The sequence below is a fragment of the Mesocricetus auratus genome, unplaced genomic scaffold, assembly GCF_017639785.1.
Source record: "Mesocricetus auratus isolate SY011 unplaced genomic scaffold, BCM_Maur_2.0 Super-Scaffold_100023, whole genome shotgun sequence".
NCBI lineage: Eukaryota > Metazoa > Chordata > Mammalia > Rodentia > Cricetidae > Mesocricetus > Mesocricetus auratus.
In genome coordinates this window covers 25,836,309-25,859,424 of record NW_024429204.1, presented here as the reverse complement: position 1 = coordinate 25,859,424, position 23,116 = coordinate 25,836,309, and the positions used below count along the sequence as shown (strand labels likewise).

The window sequence follows — 23,116 nt, the reverse complement described above, 5'->3', positions numbered from 1 at the left end:
GGAGGATTAAAGGCTGCACTACCACCGCCTGGCTCGAAAGATTTTTTTTTAATATTTTGACTGCATGTTTGTACCATAGAGATCAGAAGAAAGTGCTGGATCCTGTCTTCGAATTTCTATTACTGTGAAGAGACACCGTGATCATGTCAGCTCTTCAGGAAAACACGGAATTGGGGCTGGCTTACAGTTTCAGAGGTTTAGTCCGTTATCATGATAGGACATGGCGGCTGCAGGCAGACGTGGTGCTGGAGAAGGAACTTAGAATTCTGCATCTTAACCCCAGGTAGCAGGAGATACTGCCATACTGGGCATGGCTTGAGCACACATGAGACCTCCAAGCCTGCCTGCACAGCGACACACTTCCTCCAACAAGGCCACACCTTCTAATAGTGAAGATGGCAGTTTCTGTCCCACCTCCCTTAAGCCCCAAGTAAGCACGCAGAGACACATTAATTGTTAAATGGTTTGGCCGATGACTCAGGCTTCTTATTGGCTAGCTCTGTCTTAATTATTAACCTATTTCTATTAATCTATGTATTGCCACGAGGCTGTGGCTTACCCATAATCCGGCATGTCACTCTTTTGGCAGCTTGGGTCTCTTGGCGGCCTCTTTCTGCCCTCCTCTCCCCAGCCTTCTTCTGGTCTGGTAGCCCCGCCTATGCTTTCTGCCTGGCTACTGACCAATCAGTGTTTTATTCATCAACCAATAAGAGAAGCGTATATACAGAAGGACATCCCCCATCATAGTAGTGCAACTCCCATGGGCCAAACATTCAAACACATGAGTCTAGGAGACCCATGCTTATTCAAACCACCACAGATCCCTTGGAAGTGGAGTTGTGGACAGTTGAAATCCTCCATGTGGGAGGGAGGGAACTGAACCTGGGTCTTCTGCAAGAGCAGACAGTTGTTCTTAACCATTGAGCTGTCTCGCCAGCCCCAATATTCAGATACTTTGAATCAGCAAATGAGATCCTACTACGTGTGAGGCATTGTTTTGGGGAACGAACCAGGCATTCTAGGGTTAGATGTAGTTCATGGAGAGAGACAATAAACACTGTATATGCTTTATGAGGGGCTAGCACCATGTGGGGAAGACTGTGTGTCTGAGTAAGAATTACTAAGTATCTCCTCATGTTCCTGAGTACTTAGTAACAAGTGTCCAGCTTCACGCTGTAGTGTGTTTGGGATGTCAGGGCTATGAATGTTACAGAGACCAGTGAGTCACTGAGGACAAGCCCTTTATTCAGAGATGAGCAAACGGATTCAGAGAAAGGCAGTGGTTTGCTCAAGACCTGGCCGTTGGGACGGTTTCCGTTCATTCTAAAGCGTCTCCTCGCATCCTGCTGTGCTCTTGCCCTACCATTGGAAGTTGATTTTTTACTGTCTGGGTTTTATGGTAAATAATGCTGTTGCGGCGAGCAGCTTCATACAGATACCGCCGGAGTGAAAACAGCACGTTCACCACCAATGAGAAGAATAGGGGAGGCTATTGTTTATTGAGTTCTTATATTTTCAGGTACCCTGCTGTGTTTCCCGCAGCAAGTATCCACACGTTCCTCTCTTTTCAGGTGAGAAAACCAAGGGTTCCACACACAGCCCAGCCCCGCAGCCCCGGCTGGGCCCAGTCAGTCTGTGTCATCGGCAGCCACCCGAGTCTGAACATGAAAATAGCCGTGTCAGAGCCCATCGTTATAAGTGACTTTCCTCAGGCTCTGACAGAACACCTGACAGAGAAGGACAGGTTTATTTTGGCTCTCGGTTTGAAGGCACGGTGCATCATGGCCAGGAGATCGTGGTAGCGGGAGCATTTGACAGCTAGCCATATTGCATCCGCAGTCAGGGAACAGAGAGAGATGAAGGCTGGTGCCCAACTCGCAGTGTCTCCTTTTTATTCAGTAGGAGAGCCCAGCCCATGAGATGGTACCACCCACGTGCAGTGTGGATCATCCCTCCCTAGAGGAAGAGAACATCATAGACACACCCAAAAGTGTGTATCCATGGTGATTCTAAATCCTCCAGGCTGACAGTGAAGCTTAAACCATTACATTCGTTTAAGAGCTTGCCAGACATTTAAGCTCTGGTGAGCTTTAACTATATGTAATTGCTGTTCTTTTCGCAAAGGCCAAAGACAGTTTGAATACTGACACTTTTCATTGGTTCCTATTATTTTGCCCAGTCATCAAAAGAGCACAGTGATTATAGTTAGGGTGAAAGATAGGGTTTGAACTGGAGCCGGGACACTGGGGGGATGTAGTTAATCTAGCTGACAGAAAAGAAGAGAGACAGGAGGGCGGAAGGCATTGTGTAGGGTAGCAACTGTTGAGGCCTGGGGTAGCATCCTGCGCTGATTCTCAGGGGTCTTATGACCTTCCTGTAGATACTTGAGCCCTTTGTCCCCCGGTTTCTTCATCTGAAGAGAAGCAGAACTAAAAACTCTCACTGAGGCGATGGGTGACTTGGATACTGAGTGTCAGTCATTCTGTGTAAGGCAGCAGAAAGTGGGGGTGGCAGTCAGTGGTCCTTCTGTCACCGTACGTCAAACCAGAGGATTCTTCTCTGTTTCTGGCAAGTGCACTAAAAATCTTTTAAGATAGCTAACTTTGTCTACAGTTAGGGATTTGTTTATAGGGAGAGCACTATTTCCATTTACTTTTACTCTGTGTGTGTGTGTGTGTGTGTGTGTGTGTGTGTGTGTGTGTGTGTGTGTGAAGTCTGACATCCGTACAACATACTGTATATGGACGACAGAAGACAAGTTATCAGGGGTCGGTTCTCTCTACCCACCTTTGTGGGTCCCAGGAATTAAACTCGGGTTGTCAGGCCTGTTACCCTTTCACCCCGGAGGGAGCTGTCTCACCAGCCCAAAGCTGTTGTGTAGGAAGGTGGGTGGGTAGGACAGCAGAGACTAGGGTTTGGGGTGCCAGTGGCCTGAGGCTCAGAGGCGAGCGGCCCACCTAGACATTTTCCTTTCCCGTTGCTCTGGTGTATCCTAGATTTCGTGTCTTCTCGTGCCTTCCTAAAAGTGATCACGCCAACTCCCCGCCCTTGCTTGTGGAGGACATGTGATTGTCAGGGCTGGGCAGCCCTTTGTGAGGCTGGATTGCACCCTGGGTTGAAAGAGCTGCTTGTGGCAAAGGGCAGGCGGGCGGGCGGGCGTGCATCCCTGGCGTGGCTCTGCAGCCGCCAGCTCTGCAAATAGAGCAGTGGACTGGGCTTTGGACCATAACTGCTTGCCTTATCGTATCAGTAGCTCCCGTACCGGCCCATCCCGCATGGGAAAGACTTCGCCTTGGGACAGACTTAGAAGGAAGAGGGACAGAAGAGCTCTCCTCCTTTTTCCAATTAAAATCTTGGCACAGAAACATGCTTGTCATTCCTGCCGCCTGTCTCAGCAGCAGATTTCCCAGGCTGAACTCCGAGGCGACGTCCCGGCTTTCCTCATAGTTTAGCTCTCCCAGTTACAAACCATTTGCTTCTTTGGGTGATGGGGCCGCTAATAATTCCAGGTGGTGAATGGGCGGTAGGGGGTAGAGCTATGTGGAAATACAGCGCCAAGGCAATACAAACACAGGGGGCGGGGTGGGGGTGGGGGGAGGAAGCCTGTGGAGAGGTGCATCAGGCCTCTCGCCTTCCTTGACATTGAAGAAAGCCCTCTTTGAGCTTACCGCAGACTCAGCTGGTTGCATAGCTCATGATGGGAGTCCACGGTGGAGTATTATATGGCCTCTAATGGTGATGTAACTCTAGTACCTTTACTGAGGCGGGGTAGCCAAGAGATGCTGGGAGAGGAGATTAGTATTCCGATATGAGCCATTCTTCCAAAAATACGCTATCTTTATCTAGATACATAAGACCATTTGGAAGGGTATCCGCATGGTGTGGGTGGTTGGATCATGAGTGTTTGTATGTTTTTCTTTTTGCTCATATGTATTTTCAAAGTTTTGGCTTCAGTCAAAGTATTACACAGAATGGGGAAAAATAAAAATAAAATTAAAAGTGACATAGAGGGTCACAGCATCTCATCCCAGGCTCTCCCTTTTAATCCCTCTGTGTATTTGTGGGGAGTCTCCTAGGAGTCGGGTGGTGTAGCAGGGATTGCCGAGCTCATAATAGCTTCAGTCTGGCAGAGCCCGCTTTTGTTTTAATTAAAGGTAGGAAGCATTAAGAGTACATAACAGTTTGTGAAAGTTAAGGGCTCTGAAGGCGGATGAAGGATGGTCGGGGGCTCGTCGTTAGGAAGGAGAATGGCAAGAACCTTCGCAGAGAAGAGCTGATACGTAGCCATGGGGGCAGAAAGTGTACCTGGGATTCTGGGATGGCACAGCTGATGCAGGCCAGTGGGGTCTGCTTTCCTTGCTGCAGGTCACTAAAATGGTTGGGAAAAGAGCCTTCCAGCTGCCTTCCCTATGAGAAATATGTTCCATTTGGAAATGTGACCTGGACTCGTATACATACCTTTTAACTTGGGGGGAATCTGGCCATGAGGATGACGTTACGGCTTCTGGGGTTTGGCTGATGCTTTCGTTAACTAGTAGGAAGGTCTTAGGTTTGATTTGGTGGCTTCATCTTTGGTTCTTTTGAAATGACCGTTCTAGTGTCTTCTTCCGGCATGAAATGAGCTTCCAGCCCCATCCGAGGGACCTCTGGGGCCTCTTAACCCTGTTCTCACCATATATTCATTGGCTCCTCATCCACGAGGGGACTGCGGGGTCTTGGTTGTTAGTTTGGAACCCCTGGCTGTAGAGGAGGTGGTTGGAAGGAGCCTCTGGCCTTGAAGATTCCTAGTTTGCTCATCCTGAGAGGAGGATGGGAGAAATTATAGAACAGGTTTTGAATTCTGACCGGGCTACGTGCAGAGTTTCGAGAGGCTTTGGCTCTGCTGTTGGCCAGCACTGCACAGGAGTGCAGCGTGGGATAAATGAGCCCAGTCCCTGAATGTCAGACAGAGGACTGGTTGGAAAGGCAAGCAAAGCTGTTCTCTGTGTGCACAGACATCTCAGGCGTCGTGCATGCGAGGCGAGGCTGGCGGCAAGCATTAAGAGTGCTCTGTAAGGCAACCAGGCAATGTAGGCCAAAGACGTGTGTGTGTGTGTGTGTGTGTGTGTGTGTGTGTGTGTGTGTGTGTGTTCAGATTCTTTGACCCGGTAATTCTGATCCAGAGAACTCACGTGGTCGTCACTTGTCTACAAAAAGCAGGGATGGCTGCCGTGGCAGTAACAGTTAGAAGGACAACTCTTGGGGGTCACAGAGTGTTCTCCTACGCACTATTTAGGAGTGCTCCATGCCATTCCGAGAAAGTAGGTAGATTCGTGTCGCCGTTGCTCAGGTAGGAAAGGGGAGCCTGGAGAAATTGAATGTGTAACCCCAGTTCGCTGGTACACCCAGCCTCTGGACTTTGGTGCATGCGTGCTTGCCCTAATGGGCTTGCCTGGAAATGCATGCTGCCGTGGCGGGCACCGCGACGTCCTGAGGAAGGAAGGGCAACAGTTAGACATTGTTGGAGAAATCGAAGCTGCAAGAGGTTGCAGTTGTGTAAGTCCTAGAGCAGGTACTGAACCTGTCCAGGCTGCACCACCCAGAGTTTTGAAGTAGCTTTGGCTCTGCTGTTACCTTGTGCTCACCAAGAATGCATGTGGGGTGAAGGAATGAATGAGTGACTTGAAGTGGTCAGGATATTAACAGCAGCTTCTGTAGAGAATTAGACATCCGGGGCCTCATGAGTGCTGTTTTTTTTTTTTTTTTCTCAGAGTTCTGCCTGCAATGCAGTTGCACAAGGCTCTCTAGGGACAGTTGCAGTTTACTGGCCCCGAGGTTTCACTTTTCCAAAACCCTTTGCCTAAAGGCTCCTTATCTTGGCTGAACTCTGCCCTTGCAAAATGCCCATTGGTGAGCAGGTCTGGGGTCAGCTGGCATGTTGGCTATGGACCTGTAGTAGTGGAAGGAAACTGAGCTTTTTCAGTGTGATGAAATATTGTACAGCTATTAAATGCTAAATGCATCTGTGGTGAAATATGAAAAGGGCTTGGGAAATAGTTACACTCCCCTCAAGACAGCGGTTAGAGCAATGTGTGTTTACAAAAGGTTGGAGGAGAGGCTTGAAAGCTGGGGAAAGGGAATTGGGGTCCGGTTGTGAGACCAGCCAGTTAGTGCTCTCAGCTAGGACCAGCTCCTGTTTCTTTTTATCCATTAGTTTTAGTCATTCACAAACTCAGGAGAATACTGAGTACACATCTTAATGTTAGCACTTTTTCCTTGGCCAGGGCAGTTCTATCTCCAGGGCCTTGAACATGTTAGCCAAGTGTCCACTAAGCTACACCCCAGCTCCATGCTGCTGTAGTCACCTTGGGCCCCTCCCGGAGCCTCTGAGCCCGCCTCCTGGGCCTTTGGGACACTGTGTTCCAAGTGGTCTTGATAGGAAATAAATCAGATTCTGTTTCTCCCATAGTTACAAGTATCTTTTTGCCTGTCACTGTGTGAAAATTTGAGGTAGCTTTGGTGTCTTATTATCTTACCTTCTTAGCCGTAGTGTCTCCCAAAGTTCTCTCCCTCTACCACTGTACCTGTTTCCTCCTCCTTTCCTTATCTTTTCCAAACCAGTCCCAAAGGTTTGGTTTTGACCAAACCAGCTGTTCCCTGCAGAGAGGGCTTTCCTCTTCTTACAATGGTACAACGTAGCCATTCGCTGTTACAACTACCAGGTTACAAATCCTTGCTCTCTCATAGAGCCTCAGAGACCTCAAGCAGGGACCAAGTGTTCTTTACCTCAGAGCCTCCCATGATGCCTGGGATATGATAGAGGGGATGGCTCACAATGCTGATTGAGCAAAACACTTTCTTTTTCTTAACATTATAAAGATTTGTTAGTTTTCATTTATGTGTGTGTGCGCGTGCGTGCGTGCGTGTGTGTGTGTGTGTGTGTGTGTGTGTGTGTGTGTCTGTAAGTTTATGGGCACCATGTGTGTGCAGAAGTTAGTGAAGGCCTGAGGGCATCAGATCCCCTAGAACTGGAATGACAAGCAGTTGTGAGTGACCTGATGTGGGTGAAGGAAACTGAACCCCGGGTTCTCTCTAAGAATAGTTAAATGCTCTTTTTTTTTGGTTTTTCGAGACAGGGTTTCTCTGTATTGTTTTGGAGGCTATCGGTCCAGCCCAGCCTCGAACTCACAGAGATTCGCCTGCCTCTGCCTCCCGAGTGCTGGGATTAAAGGCGTGCGCCACCACTGCCCAGCCAGTTAAATGCTCTTAACGACTGAGTGTCTCTAACCCTGTCATCATCATTGTTCTTTCAAACTGATTGGATACTGAAGATCTCAAAGAAACTCGAAGCCCTTAAAGAAAGCAATGGGGTCGCTTGAAACTGGAGAACGTAGACAGAGCTTAGTATACATGGAGAGAAGCAGACAGACCTTGGAGCCGACAGATTGCGTTCGAATCCTGGATCTGTCACACACTGCACCCCGCATTCCTCATTTACAAAGCGGACACAGAACCATATGGGACGTCTACGAAAATCATAGGATGAAACTCGAGGCAGAGAAGGCTGAGCGCAGTGCTTGACGCAGTGTGAGCAGGGTGAGGGGGTCCAGAAATCTGGGGTGGCTGCAGCCATGCCTCTTGTGTAAACATCTTTTTGGTGGCCCTCTGCTTGCTTTTGTAACTGAAAACTTCTAAACCTTTGGCCTCCAAAGGCTGAAATGTGATCACACTCAGGCAGGACGATGAAGAGTCCGGGAAGAAAAAATTGAGTGCTTCTGGTACAGGGCCTGCTTGAAGAACCACCTTCTCCCCATGGCTAGCGGCAGAGCTCCCTTGTACTTCTCCCCCAGTCCACGACGGGAAGCTGCCTCTGTGTGCATTCTGTGTTCTATGCCGGACTTGTCTGATTTTATTGTCCTTGCTCGGCTCTGGGAGTGTAAGCGCCTCAGGCCGGTGGCCTATTTTGATCCCCAGATAACATTTGGGCTAGCGGATGGAGATTGCCGGGTGTGAGACTTGTGCTCAGTGTGAAATCTGAGGTTCTTCGGACAAAAGGCTGACAGTTGCAGCGATGTGCTCCTCATAGTCGGGAATGTTCCAGCTAAAGTGGATAGTCCTGGGAGAGATCCCTGCTTTTGTTGTGTGGTTCCTTGGAACTGGTATTAAAAGACCAGTCAGATACAAGGTGTATATTCCTGGACCAGCCTTAACGGGTGGTGAAGGTGGTGCGTTCTGTCGCTCAGTTTAATCAAAATTGATGAGAATCTGATAGGGTAGTGTAGAACCCAAAGCCCCCCGAGGTATACAAATGTGACATGTATGTCACTTTGTCTCCCACGACTGTCCTTACTGTATTGCATACCATGCCGTCTGTCTACATGTAACCCAAAAGGCAGACAGACAGGCTGACCAAGACAGAGGCCTTCCTACAGTATAAGACACCAGACTGGCTTAACTGCCACATTTATCAAGGCCAGTGGTTCTCATGTGGTCGATGTTGGGGGGTGGGGGGATGGCTCGAGATTAGGGTTTCCAGATACTGCCGCTAAGTTCATGAGTTGGAAATCATATGCAGATTTACATTTATATATATACACCTCCTGGGTGGGAGAGGGGATGAGTCCATAGTTTCCTGTGATTTTCAACCGGGCTCTTAACCCCAAAATGTTCAAAAATCCTTTTTGTTATTGTTGTTGCTTTTGGAGACGCGGTTTCTCTGTATTGTATTGGAGGTTGTCCGGGACCTCGCTGTGTAGACCAGGCTGGCCCGAACTCACAGAGATCCGCCTGCTGGGATTAAAAGATGTGAGCCACCAATGCCCAGAAAAATCTCTTACTTCGGTGTTCGTAGAAAGTAACTACTTCCTGAGAGTGGGTCTGGGAGAGGTAACCATGTTAATCCTCAACATTTCAGTGCTAATGCAAAAAATGAAGCGTTTTACTGCAGGAATCGGGTGAGCCAGTAGATGAGACGCTCTTGTGTGTGGAGAAGGGAAGGTAACATTTATTGTCCAGGAGTGACAGTGGGAAAGGGGAAGTAATGAAAAGTCTGCGACCTACCTACCTGCCCACTCCACATCTCTGCCCAGGGGACCCCAGAACCCGGGTCCGATTGATCTGAAAGTGCTGTGCAATGCATGGGAAGCCAGACTCCCAAATGGAGTGTCTCTCTGTTCCCAGACTGATCATTTGACACCTCCCAAGGGCGTCTCCGCGATAGCATCTCAGGCGATAACTGCGCTTCTCTCCAGGCCCTGGGGAGCCTTCCTGAGCGCCGGAGCCGAGTCTGGAAACGCCAGGGAGGCTCGGTACCTGGCCCGGGGGGAAGGAAGGAAGGCTTCCTGCCAGCAGCCGAGTCTCTCCAGGTGCGTTATGCTGGAATGCGGCGTCGGCCTGGGTTTAGAGCCACGGTCTCTCCCCGAGCTCGCTGACCTGTGAGACCCGCCACCCCCGGGACACGTCGCTGCCTCTCGCTGTGACACCCCCCCCCCCCACGACCAAGGTGCCGCCGCCCGTAATGGTTCTGTCTCTTTAAGGGAGGGCGTGGCCTGGTGTGGCGTGGCCGCGCCCCCTCCCGGACTCCCCGCGCCGGACCACCTGTCTCCGGCCTCGCCCCGCCCCTTTCCCGAGGGGCGGGGGAGGAGGGCGGAGAGGACGGCCCGGGCTTTACCTTGCGCGGCGGCGGCGGCGCGGGCGGCGCATGCGCACGGCCGGACAGGTCCGCGGAGCCCTCACTTCCTGGCGCTCCCCCTTCCCCTCCGCCGCTGCCCTGCACATCCGGGTCTCTCGCCCTCCCCGCTCCAGGCCGCCGCCGCCGCCGCCTCCTGGCTCGTCCGTCCGTTCCGTCCGTCCGTCCGCGGCTCCGCCTGAGGGGCAGGTGCGGAGGGGCTCCCGGTCCCGCCGCCGCCGCCGCCGCCGCCCGCCCCGGGCCCGGGGCTCCCCGCGAGCGCCGTGAGGAGCCGCCGGCGGTCGAGTTGCCCGAGCTCGCGGCGGGTGAGTGACCGGACGGCCGGCGCCGCACGCCCCTTGCGCCGCCGCCGAGGGCCGCGCGGCCGCCCCGCCTGGGCCCGGCCTCCGCCCATTCATTCTCGGAGTCCGCTCTTCCGCCCGGGCTGTGGCGCGTGCGGGAACCGGGCCCCCCGTGCCGGCGCTGCTCCCCTGCCTTCGTGCTCCCCGGCTCTCTGCCTCCGGGTTCCCCTTGCCTCCGTGCTCCTCGGATCCCTGCCTCCGCGTCCCCGGGTTCCCCCTGCCTCCGTGATCTCCGGCTCCCTGCTTCCGTGCTCTCCGGCTCCCTGCTTCCGTGCTCTCCTGCTCCGGTGCTCCCTGCTCTCCTGCTCTCGTGCTCCCTGCACCCATGGCTCCCCTGCCCCCCGTGCACCCTGCTCCCCGTGCTCCCTGGCCCCGTGCTTCCCCTGCGCCCCGGCTCCCAGGCTCTTCCACACCTCGACAACGCCTGTGCTCTCCGGGCACTCTAACCCAGGCCCTCACCCCCTGTCTCCGGGCCACTCTACGCTTTCCCCGCGGGGACACCCTGAGCCCACGGAGGTCACCTGCGAGACCAGACCTTTCAACTTTCAATTCCCCGCCTTTAAAGGCCAGATGCTCACTCCTAGGGTGTGGTCTTAAATGTGCTTCCAACACACACGGTTTTTAACTGTAATTACCCAGATCTGTGTCTGCCAAACAGGGTGTGTGTGTGTGTGTGTGTGTGTGTGTGTGTGTGTAACGTCGTGGCTTTTGGGGGCCACACTACCTCCCTCGTATTTGAGCACCGATTTTCTCTTGAGTGTAACGTTTGCCTCCTGTTTGTACCGTTGGTGGGACTTTTTCTTGTCTCATCTGTCAACATTGTCTCATCTGTCCCAAGGACCCCTGCGTCCCTTTCTGCTCCCCCTTGCTGTACCAGATACTGCTGGCATACCTGAATCTTGCAGGACCACAAAATGCCATTCTGGGTAAAGCAAGGTGTTCTGATTTGTTGACCCTTTCCCGTCTCTGTGAGTGTTTTGAGTTTGACACCTTTGAATTCTGCTGCATGAGGAATGTGTGCGGGTCAGTTTTCGTTCTTTTAGTCTTGCAGTTTGGTAGGCTGTTGCTCCATATGAGTGTTTTTCTAAAGCAAAGGAATTCTGGTCACTTGGGTGTTGAATACCTTACTTATTGCACATAGTCTTAGATTAATGTATCCCAAGAAAAGCACATAGATCCTTTTAAATCTTTGATTGTGTTTTATAATGGAAACAGAAGCTTAGCGTCCACAATGACCATAATTGGAGCGCATTTGATAGTCTGTTGTAAAGCGTAACTGAAACTGCCTAATCGGCATCTGTAAAATGAGCTGGCAGCACTTTCCTGGTGACTTTCATAGTCTGTCACAGTGAACTCCAGTCCGTGTCAGAGCACACATACACATGCTACATATCTCTGCAGTAGTATTGACAGCCACATTTCCTAGTACTTTTCTTTTTCTGAGCAACTAGGTTTTTTTTGTTGTTTTGGGCTTTTTCGTTTTGCCTCAGTTTAGATTTTGAATAGCCACTTAACAGGTTTCTTTTAAAAAATTGGTGTGTGTGTGTGTGTGTGTGTGTGTGTGTGTGTGTGTATGTGTGGTCAGAGGATGTCTCTGTGGCTTGTGTGTGTGTGTGGTCAGAGGACGTCTCTGTGGCTGGGTTCTGTTTTCTCCTACCTTGGGATTCAGGTAGCCAGGCTTGAGCCGTCTGTCTCCCCGTGCCCAGGCAATAAGATTCCTCATTCTTGAGCGTGGTTTGCTCGATGATTGTGTACCTCCCTTCTAACTTGAGTCGTGATGCAGCAGCCTTGGAGGGACCCTGCTCTATAGAGTGCGGCTGGTTCCGTAGTGTTGGATGTAATTGAGCACAACCTGCTTTCCTAAGACGGTGGCCGTCTGAGCAAGGGAAGCTAGGCTAATAGATTGATTGCCTCTGCTTGTAAAGCTACGTGGGGCCAGCTGACTTCTTACATAGTGTAAGCGATATCTCATGGAGTTTAAAAATTAACTTCTCCATGCTTTCTCAAAATAAGGTTAGAAATGGTTGCTGTGGAGTGGTACCATGCTCAGGACGGTGTGCCTCACATTTGTCTTCACTTAGTAAGTAGTGATTGACAGAGAAGCACAGAGTGATGATGGTTGTTTCATTGTACTCCTAGTCTCCTTAGGGAAAGCCCTAGATTATCAATTTTACTAAGTATTGGTGTTTCAGGTGTGGGAGCCTGTAACTTTCCCTTAACCTGTTTAAGGAAAACAAAAACAAGACTACTATTTGAAAACAATTGTGTTGTTGATACTCCTATTATCCCTGGTTACTCTTTTCTTTTCCAGCACAGCTTAGCATAGCCCCTGCCTGGTGTATAGTATATGAACTGTTAACAATAACAGCACTTTTGAGGTATTGTAACTCTGTGGCAAAGTTTTACAGAAAGATGTTCATTGCTCTGAGCTGCAAGTTCTCAAGTGTCCTGCAATTTTTGAGTTTGCTGTGTTGGGTTATTTAAGTTACTTTAGATCTGTAGGGGACACGGTAGGACAGTAGACGCCATTCGTGTTTTGTTCCAGTTCATAGGCTGGGTTTGTTTACTGAGAGTGGTACTCAATAGGTGTATTTTTCCAGCAGTCATGAACAATAGTCAATTTAGAGAATTTCTCGTGCATTTTATTTGTTTTCTAAAAGTTAGCATAAGTTCTTGGGTTGTGTGACCTCGTCCTGTGTTTGTTCACTAAAGTAGATTAATTTATTCAAAGGTTTTTTTTTAATGCATGCTGCAGCAGGGTGGTAACTGTTTTGTAGCAGTCATGCTGATGATGTTACCAGTAGCTAACCCTTGAACTCACAGAGATCTGTCTGCCTCTGCCTCCGGAGTGCTGGGATTAAAGGCATGCGCCACCACCGCCCGGCGGGGGCTCACCTTTAATATAGGCGTGTTAGGTCAATGCTGGGGCTTCTGGCTGGCAGGTGAGGAATAGGCCGAGTAGCTCTCAGCCAGCACCCTGGTACTAGGCTGTGGTGTTGAGCAGCTGCTCTACTACCACAGAGGCTGCAGGGGCTCGGTACCCACTAAATTACCTTGATGGAAGACCCAGGTAAACTTCTAATGCGCCCTTGAGTGACATTAACAGAGTGAGGCTCCAAGAGCTGTGGTTACTTGTTCAAATAAATTTTATTTCAAGGTGCTAGTTTAAGGTCTTATGTTTTCCATTAAATATTTAGAAGGTGTTGTTCAGACAAGAACTGTCAGGACTTTTTAGCCACCACTGAGTGGATAAGGCTCGCTTGTTCTGAGTACACATTCCTCTTCACCCATCACAGCTCCCTCCCCTTTCAACTCAAGAAAGTAAAGGGAGTGCACATTAGTGACCTTGGTAAAACTCTTCAAACAAGGAAGTCACTCTTAAAGTTTTGGTACTCTTCCTATACACACACAACACCAAGTTACACAACATATACACATTTCTTGTATCATATCCTCACAACTGAATAATCCGTCATGCATGAGAATGATTGATTGCAAAGATAACACTCTTGGGGGCTTTAGTTTAGATCTAATGCAGAACCATGACTGTGGCTGTGTTGAAAAGGCAGAGGCGCATACTCGGAGGGAAAGATGCAGCAGCGTGTACTGTGCGGGACACTGAAGCTCTGAACACCTGACTTCTCTCTCCCTGCAGTAGTTTCCACTTATTCTGGGTCGTGTACTCTGCCTCGGGCATCATATGGTATATGTTAAATCCTGGACTGATACAGAGTTTTCACTGTGTCTGGGACACTTCTTCCAGTCATCAGTTGGCATGCTTTCAAGCAATTCAGATGATAATTGAATACTAGGTCAGAATAAGCACTTTTGGAAATGATTTGCTAAGGAAAAGAATTATGACATTCTTGAATGTTAGTAGTTGGGATTACTCTTCTTAGTATGGGTAATAGAGAATTGATTGCACTAATATAAATGAAATTTGGTAATCCCCCCTCCCCCTTTCCCTGCTTGAGACTAAAACCAGAGCCTTCCACACTCCTAGTCCCTTGGAGTACACATCTGCCATTATGGAATTGTAGTGGTTATATGTGATAAAAGCCAGTATATGTGGATGTAAAATGTGACATTTAATTCTTAGTGTGCCTTTCTGACATAGGAAGATCCTGAGATGATAAAATGGGAGAACCAAGTCCCACCTATAACCCTAGCACTTGAGAGATAGAGACAGGATTAAAAATTCAAGGCCAGCCTTGACTACATGAGACCATATCTCCAAACAAATTGCCAAGGCAATAAGATGGAAATGCCAGGCAGCCTTATGAGCCTGTGACATTATTACTATTATTTATTATCATCATCAGTGACAGGGCTTTGTGTAGTTGAAGCTGGCCTTGAATTTCAGATGTTGTCTCAGCCTCCCTAGTGTTGGCATTATAGGTGTATGCTTCCATGCATAGTTGTTGCTGTGAAAGTTTTATATTAATCTTTATGCAGTAGAGAAGACCGGATATATGTTCTTTTCTTAGACACATGGCATAATACTTGGTATGTGGATGGCCATTAAGTTATCCAAGTAGTTATTGAGTACAAGTCAGGGTATAACATTTGTGGTAGTCATTCATGGTCCCTTATCATAGAAGACAGAAAAAGTAGACAGTGTGAGCATCCTGGTTTTCCCCCTGTCTCCCTGATAATGCTGACCAAAATAACTTGGGGTAGGGAAGGGTTTATTTGGCGTACAAGTTACTGTCCATTGAAGGATGCCAAAGCAGGAACTGAGAGCAGGGACGAGCCCTGCAGTGACTTGCCTTTTGTACCTTGTTGGGCTTGTTTTTTCATATAACCCAGGACCACCTACCCATGGTCGGCACTACTCACGGTGGGCTGGCCTACCTAGGAATTAGCCAAGAAAATGCCCCGCAGACGAGCTCACAGGCCAGTGTGTCTAATGGAGGCAGTGCCTTTGCTGAGGTCCCCTCTTCCCAGCCGCCTCTGGTCAGCACGCTGATTTAAGTACTGATATGTGGGTGTGTAGTCTTAGAGGGTCAAGGAGAACCATCTTACTGTGGTGGTTGCCATCCACAGTAGGACCTGAGAAGTGGGCCAGCCAGACAAGTGCCGAGTGCGGGGAGTGTGGAGAGAGCTCCTCTCAGAGTCTTACGTTCTGTGTGGCCCTGATGAGACAGGTTAAAGGAGACCCGGTACCAGGGAAGCATGCGGAAGGCCACCTGCAAGAGGCCGGGTGGCCGTGCAGCGGGGAGGCCATGACAAGGGTTTTATTGGAAGAGTGGATACTCAAGTTGGCTTTTCAAAAGATTGTCTTGGAGCTGGGAGTGTGACTGACTTAGTGTTGAGGCATTTGCATGCAAGGCAAGAGGTCTCAGAGTCACTTGGGAATTAGGAAAAGGGAGGTTTTTTGTTTTTGCTTTTAATTTCGTTTTTGAGGCAGGGCCGTAGAGCCCAGTTTGGTGTTTGTGTAGTGTGTAACCCATGTTTGCTTCAGCTTGGATATGACTGCCTGGCACAGGTACGCACGGCCATGTAGAACCTGTTGTGCTCGCTTTAGGGAACAGACTGAAGAGGAGGTAAGATTAGCTATAGGGAGACAAGAGTCTACATTTCAAGAAGGAATTGATGGTGGTCTGCGATGTTCAGTTTACTAGATTTATTAATTTTCTCGCTCTGGGCTCAGTGGAATCTGTTACTTTGCTCCCAGGGGTAAAGTAGAGGATAAAGTTATCCCAGTCTCCCTGGGTGCCACTTGTCCCTTAGTGCTGGGCTGCTGCTTCCTCTGGGCTATTCATACGGTTTTCCGTTGACATACACCATTGTTAGTCAATGAGCTGAGCTTGACCCACCCTAAAGTCACCCTACCATGCTAGAAAGTCAGGAAGCCTGCTGAGCCAGGGTTTCAATATCCACGGGAGCCCAGAAGCAAGCCACAGCTGCTTTCCTAAAGACATACACCTCTTAGCGTGTAAAGGAGGCAGAGGGTCACCCCAAGTGAAGCCTGATTCCCATCGCCAGTAGCTCAGTCAGTAAAATCAAGAGTTACAGACACGAAGAGGGCAAAATGCTTATAAGGACCCCTCCCCCTCTCACCCCCCAGCACTTCTCTATAAATATCCCTGATTAGAAGAACCCTCTTGGTGGGGTCTGAGTTACTTTTCTGTCACTGTGACAGAACACCATGACCTGAGACAACTTATAAAAGAAAGTACTTGATTGGCTTACTGTTTCAGAGGGTTATAGTCCAAGGTGTCAGAACAGCTGAGAGGTCTAAGCCTGGATCCACAAGCAGGAGGAGGCAGAGAGTTCCACCAGCCCGGAACCAAGTACCCCAGCATCTTAGTCTGTAGGACTGTTTTCATTCAAGCTACCGTAAAGTGCAAATTAATTTCTCCTCCGGTAGAAGATGTGGGGATGATAACAGCAAGTTGAATCAACCTAAGGAAACTCACCCATAGGCATTTGCTTGCTTCAGCTGCTGGAAACCCTGCCCAAATCCTCCTTGGCTGAATCTGATTGTCTCTTCCTCCACAAGACCAAATAGGGTGGTGATCCGGTTGCCTGCATCTAAAAGAGGTGTGAAGTCTGAAACCCTCCTTAGAGTTTGCTGGGTAGCCTGACTAGGTGCATCTGGACATCAGCGCTCCTGAGAGTCAGAGAGACTTCACCAGTCATACTCCCAATCATGTCACTCCTTCAGGGAGTGGGAGTTGGAAGTAGATACCTTGTGCAAGCGTAGTCAAGACTGTTCACTTACCGGACTCCCTTCCTGTTAACCCAAGGAGCTTTTAGTGCTTCTGGCTTACTGTGTACGTGACATCACACCACTTGTTTTAGCTTAGGAGATTCATTGACTCCACAAGTCCAGGTCTGACCTGCCAGCTTTTCTCCTTCAGGTCATAAGAGAAGGTAGCCAAGCCACCATTTGTATCACTAATTTCCATTTCACTTCGTTTTGTGCTGTTACAAAACAGTGATTCATCCCCGTAAATTGATACGTAGGACAGTGCATGGGTAGGGGAATGAGAAGGGGATTTCTTGTAGTCCCAAGGCCAAAGCTATTACGAGTTATTAGTCTGAGATTTATTCTAATGCAAGCTTCTTAATTTCCCATTCACATTTTCATGGATGCTGATAGAAGACACAAAGTTCTTGTGTCAGAAGTGGGGGCAGTATATCCTCTGTAGTAAGTCCTGGTAACCAGAGTGTCAGCACTGAGGATAATATATGAGCTTTCCTTTGCAGAGTAAAGGCTGCTGCTGAGCAGTACTGACACTGGGACACACAGTGGACTGTGGTGTAATGAACTTCTGCCATTGGAGACCCATATCTCATGGGGAGCTTGTTGTTTCTCTCTGGAGGGACACATTGTTTCTTCCAAGGCACTGGAAGCACGCCTGTCTCCTTGTGGAAGGGGACAGGATTTTTATTTTTCATGGCTGTTCAGTGTGTAGAAAAAAAATCTTAGAAAAATAGTAGAGCAAAGAACAGCTGGTACCTCCTCTCAACTTGCAAAAGGGATAGCTACTGAATGCTATTTCCTTATATACATATGCAAATTAGCTTGATAGGTCCACCTCTTAAAAAGGTTCCTGGTGTAGAAGAACTCAGTACATGTTGTCATTGGAGTTCATTTTCTTTTGAGGCTCATTGTTTTTAGTTTACTGTGCGAGCGTTTTGCCTCGTGCATAGTTCGCCCTTTTGTGTGTGTGCATCACGTGCTTGCGTGGTGTAGTTGTGTCGCTCCTGGAACCAGACCTCGGCCTTCTGAAAGAGCGGCTGCAGCAAGTGCCCTTAGCAACCCAGACACCTAGTCAGCCCTAACTATCATTTTCTTGATTGATAGCAATCTTGATATATATATATATATATATATATATATATATATATATATATATATCAGGTAATGGCCTCGATAGAGTTTTAATGAACACATGGCCCAATAACATTTGCTGACGTACTCAGACAGCTCTCAGTCTGAAGCTTATTCATCATATGTGGTCGCTCAGGGGTGAGGAAGTGAAACAGGAGAGGCAGCCATGGTATGCAGGACTTGAGACACCTTTGTCTTTGTCACAGGAAATTGCAGTAGGGCTGTTTCAGCCGCTTTGAGTGACACTATAGATTTATGGTTAGAAGAGCACCTAATACAGGTAGCTAGAGGAAGTTTATACTTGGAAATTTTCTTTCTTTTCTTAACAGACTAGGACTCTAGTATTTAGTTATTTTTTTGTAGTTTGTTCATTTTGATTGGGGGTGGGGGGATAGAGGCTCTTTAGCCCAGGCTGGCCTGAAGCTCAGTGCATAGCTTAGGCTGATCTCAGACTTTACAGTGGTCTCTTGTTCTCAGGTTCCCAAATGTTAGAGGTGCACTTGTGAGCCACCATGCCTATTGTAAACAAGTTAGCTTTCCTGGTGCAGAGTATTAATTACTCAGAGTTTTGTGTTGTCTCACATGGTGATGTCTTACAGCATTTCACAATTACACTTGCCGTGTTTTCAAGAGTAGAGTAGTCAGCTTCACTTGCTTCATCCACTTAAATTGAGTGTGTGTGAGTTGAGGAACTGGGACTGGCAGTCTAGTCATGTCAGCCGGCCAGGAGTTGCTCGTGGGAAAGGTAGGTACCCCAAAGTCAAGGGTTAAAGTGTTTTGGTAATCTTTTCTCTGATAGTTGGGACTTCCGTATTAAAACGTGGATGTAGTTAAACTTCCGTCTGTGTTTATAGAACTGTGTAGAAGCGACTTTGCATCGTCTAGGGCTTGCACTCTTGACAACAACTGGCCAGTGCTGGTCTTCTGGCTGTGGTATGTAGTGTGGACTCTCACAGGTCTGTTAGCCTTCTTAGGTGTGCATTTATTAAGAATTGTAGTGTATGACCAATCTTGTCTTTATAAAAAAAGGCTTTAAGAGTGTTTACCCAAACTCAGCAATGGTTTTAAAGAATTATTTCACTTTAGTAATTATTCTTTAAAGAGCAGTTTCATTGGAACATACTTTGATCATAAACTGTTTGTATTCGGGATGGTTTTATTAGCGCTTTATATATATTCTGGATCCAAGCTCTTTATCAGCTTCATTATTTCCAAGTATTTTCTCTCAATTTGTGGCTTTTAATTTTATTAGTGATATCTTTTTTTTTTTAAGGATAAGTGCTCGGTCTGTGTGTATGACTTCAGGCCAGAAGAGTGCATCTGATCCCTTTATAAATCCCATGTGGGTGCTGGGAATTGAACTCAGGACCACTGGAAGAGCAGCCAGTGCTCTTAACCACTGAGTCATGTCTCCACCACCATACCCTGCCCCCCAGTCTCTGTCTCTGTCTCTCTCCCTCTGTCTCTGTCTCTCTCCTCCCCTCCCCTGTCTCCTTCCTTTTTTGGTTTTTCCAGACAGGGCTTCTCTGTAGCTTTTCATTCCTGTCCTGGAACTCACTCTGTAGACCCCCTGCCTGTGCCTCTGTCTCCTGAGTGCCGCGGATTAAAGCACCCACTGCCCTGCAGTGATATCATTTGAGGTGTTTGGTAGCTAGAGTGTGAATGGCTCCTGTGTGTGGTCCCCAGTTTGTGGAAAGTCTCAGGAGGTGTGGCCTTGTTGGGGGAGGTGTGCCATTGGCAGTGAGCTTTGAGGGTTCAGAAACTCCCCCATTTCCAGTGTGACTCTTGCCTCTTCCTTGTGGGTCCAGATGTGAGCGCACAGTTGTTTGTCCTGCCGTCCTTTCTTCCACCACCATGGACTAACACATTTAATTACCGTATGTAGTGAAACATTTTCACAAGAATTTGAGAAATTAAAAAAGAAAGGAATAGTGTTTTTTGGCTGCATGTAGGAGGTGGGATGAAGAGGATCAGGAGTCTGAGGCAAGTTCAAGGCCAGCCTGGGCAACTAAGACCCTGTCTGTGACAAAGCAAACAGCAAACAGGTACTTTTAGTGGCAGCTCTGAGAAATCTGTGCCTGGCAGTGGGCTCTGAGATCCACTCCAAAGCCTTTAATCCCAGCATTTAGGAAGCAGAGACAGATGGATCTCTGAGTTCAAGGCCAGCCTGGTCTAGAAATTGAATTCTGGGCAGCTAGGACTCTGTATTGCTTTGGAGCCTGACCAGGCTGACTTCGAACTCACAGAGATCCACCTGCCTCTGCCTCCTGAGTGCTGGGATTAAAGGCGTGCGCCACCAATGCCCGGCTATTCTGAGATTTTTTTTTTTACTTACAACTTCTGAGACAACTATGGATTCTTTTTGTTGGTAATGAAAGTAGAGTTATTTTACTCTGAGGAAGATACCTTTAAAACAAATGTTCAGATGTGTATATATTGCATGAACAACATTCTGTGTGCAATGTGAACACAGCTAGTCCCCAAGTTCAGGTTCAAACACAGGTTTTTAGAAGTCTGAATTTTAATATTGTAAAAACTGGGGGCGGGAGAGGATTTGATGACAGTAAGTTTAGGGCCAGAAAGTCTGTAAACATGTAGGGGTAGAGAGTTGTATTTATTATCAGGAGAGAAACTTCCACAGCACTTTGCTGTTTTGCACTTTGTGAGTTAATCCCTTAGCCCTGATGTAGCCTAAGATACGGTCAGAAGCAGAGGGACTGTGACTGGACAGCCAGGGAAGGTCAGACCCTGGTATCAGAGACTTCCCTGGCATTTACAGTTTTCTTTCATAGCATTTAGTGTAATGAGTACATGATTCAAAAATCACATCTAGCCTTGTGAACATTATAAAAGGCTACAGAAACTATTCTTAGTATTATACAAGGTAATTTAACCTGGCAAATAGGAGCTTTTACCAGATTGGAGCATGACAAAACCAGGAAGGTTAAAAACTGTTATCATTGATTTGGTAGAAATTTTAATTTTAAAAAGATGTATTTAAATAAATTGGGAAACTGGGTTACTTAATAAGGTCATATAAGTGATGTATTTTTGTAGTTGCTTAATTTTCGTTAAGGCTCAAACTCACCGAAAGCCTTACCAACAATGGACAGGACTTCCAACAATTGAGTTATATACCCAGCTTTGAATGTTGTTATAAAGTCAAAACTAAGTTTTCCCATGACCAGTTTGTACAAAGTGAAGTCTTTAACAGTAGCTATTTTTGATGGGATTACCTCTCTCTCTCTCTCTCTCTCTCTCTCTCTCTCTCTCTCTCTCTCTCTCTCTCTCTCTCTCTCTCTCTCTCTCTCCCCCTCCCTCCCTCTCTCCCTCTCTCCCTTTCTCCCTCTCTCCCTCCTTCCCTCCCCCCTCCTCTTTCTCTTCTTTCACAGGGTATGTCTGTCCTGAAACTCAACTATGTAGACCAGGCTAGCTTCAAACTCAGAGATCACTTACTCCCAGTACTTTATTGTCTTTCATAGAAAATATGTTACATAAGATATGAAAATGAACAGATGCCCCTTACTCGGGTGAATTGTAAGAACATCTTGTAAGCCTTGTGAAAGACCCGAAGGATTGGGGAGATGGCTTAGTTGGTATAGTGCCAACTGCATTAAGCATGAGGAACTGAGTTTAGATCCCTGGCACATATGTGAAAAGCTAGGTGTCATGGTGACAAGCTTCTATAGCCCTAGTTCTGGGGCTGCAGAGACAGGCAGACCTCTGGAGCTGATTTCATGAGCTCTGGGTTCACTGAGATCTGTTTCAGGAAATAGATGTACACATGTCAAGGTAGTTGAGTGATTAAAGGCTGTTGTCTAAAAATCCTGACGACCTGAATCAGTCCCCAGAAGCCACATAATGAAAAGAGAGAACTGACTTCCCCAGGCCGTCCTCTCCTTCCACACATTCTGTGGAGTGAGTGCGCACATGTACACGAACAATAAATAAAATGTAATAACATACAAAAGGAGAAAGAAAACAGTGTGATGAGGAGTTGAGGGAGAGGCCATACTCATGCCATACACATCCAAGCGAGTCTCTCTCTCTCTCTCTCTCTCTCTCTCTCTCTCTCTCTCTCTCTCTCACACACACACACACACGTAATTTTTCAAGAGAGCCACAGGTGGACTTTTCATCTTTTCATAGAACTTCTGATATCTGTCCTACCTGTTGATAGAAAATAATGTCCAGAACGTTGGAGACTAGGAATCTTATTAAAGAATAAGTAATTGCACTGCTCTACACAAGATGGCATATAAATAAGAAACGGACCAAGATGGAGAGTCCGTCGTTGTTACTTCTGAAATAAAAAGAACAGTTTAATAGTAGAGGGAATACTGTGTAAGCTATTAGAAATAAATAAATGGAATAAATGCAAGCACTGTCAGAGGAAGCGTATGTACAGAGACAGACAGGTCTCTGAGATCCAGGCCAGATTGGTCTGCATAGGAAGTTGCCCACCCAGGCAACATGGTGAAACCCTGTCTCAAAACAAAACAAAGCAAAAACACAAGAAAACCCTATCAGCTGTTCTTACATTCTTTCATTCTTAAAATATGTGTCCATTTTCTGTGTTCCTGGGAAGTTTTAAACTTGTTTTTGATATTTTAAAAAGTAATGGCTGTGTTTGTTTTTGTCCCTTCCCTTGAATGTTGTGGTTATTTAGTTTTCAAATTGTTGCAGCTCATCCGGAGGAGTATCCTTGCTCTTCACAGTTCTCACTCAGAATGTGCCTCAGTCTGGCTCTCCTCAAAGGTCTTCCTCTATGACAGTGCTTTCAGAGCCTGTGGTGTGTTTTCCGACAACCTTGGACCTAGAGGAGAGGACAGGCATCAAGAAGTCACGTAACTCACACTAACACTAGTTTCAGTTTTTCAGTGCAGAAAAGACAAGTCAATGACCATTGCCATGACTCTCTGGAAGAGAAGCTGAGTTGGCTTTAGCCATTGTTTCCTAATTGACAGTCACGGGGTAACAGCTGTTGACTGCGTACAATTAACTGTGTGTTTAAAAAATACCATTGTCTTCCAGAAGCCACCAGGAAGGGGTTGGTTAATGTGCAATACGTGGATAATTTGTAATACTGTATAGATACTGATGGATTGAGAACTAAAGAGAGGCTCAACAGTTGTGAGCACTGACTGCACTTCCAGAGGACCAGGTTTTATTCCCAGCACCCACATGGCGGCTCGCAGCCTTCAGTGACTGGTCCACAGGGTCCAGTGCCGTCTTCCAGCTTCTGTGGTCACCAGGTACACCCTT

At 47.7% G+C, this 23,116-nt stretch overlaps 1 protein-coding gene across 9 annotated transcripts in view; it reads left to right on the top strand.

Moving 5' to 3' along the window:
* Window positions 1–23,116, top strand: part of Cyrib (CYFIP related Rac1 interactor B) — an 80,969-nt gene that overhangs the window by 19,187 nt on the left and 38,666 nt on the right. Inside the window, exon 1 of one of the 9 annotated variants that reach the window (XM_040730606.1) lies at window positions 9,665–9,856. The exons of 7 other annotated variants lie outside the window; for them this stretch is intronic. In XM_040730606.1, the coding sequence (XP_040586540.1) occupies window positions 9,680–9,856 (177 nt within the window). In that variant the 5' untranslated portion in view covers window positions 9,665–9,679. Of the gene's footprint in view, window positions 1–9,664; window positions 9,857–9,896; window positions 9,973–23,116 lie in introns of those variants that run through there. One more of the 9 variants, XM_040730609.1, reaches the window with a different exon arrangement.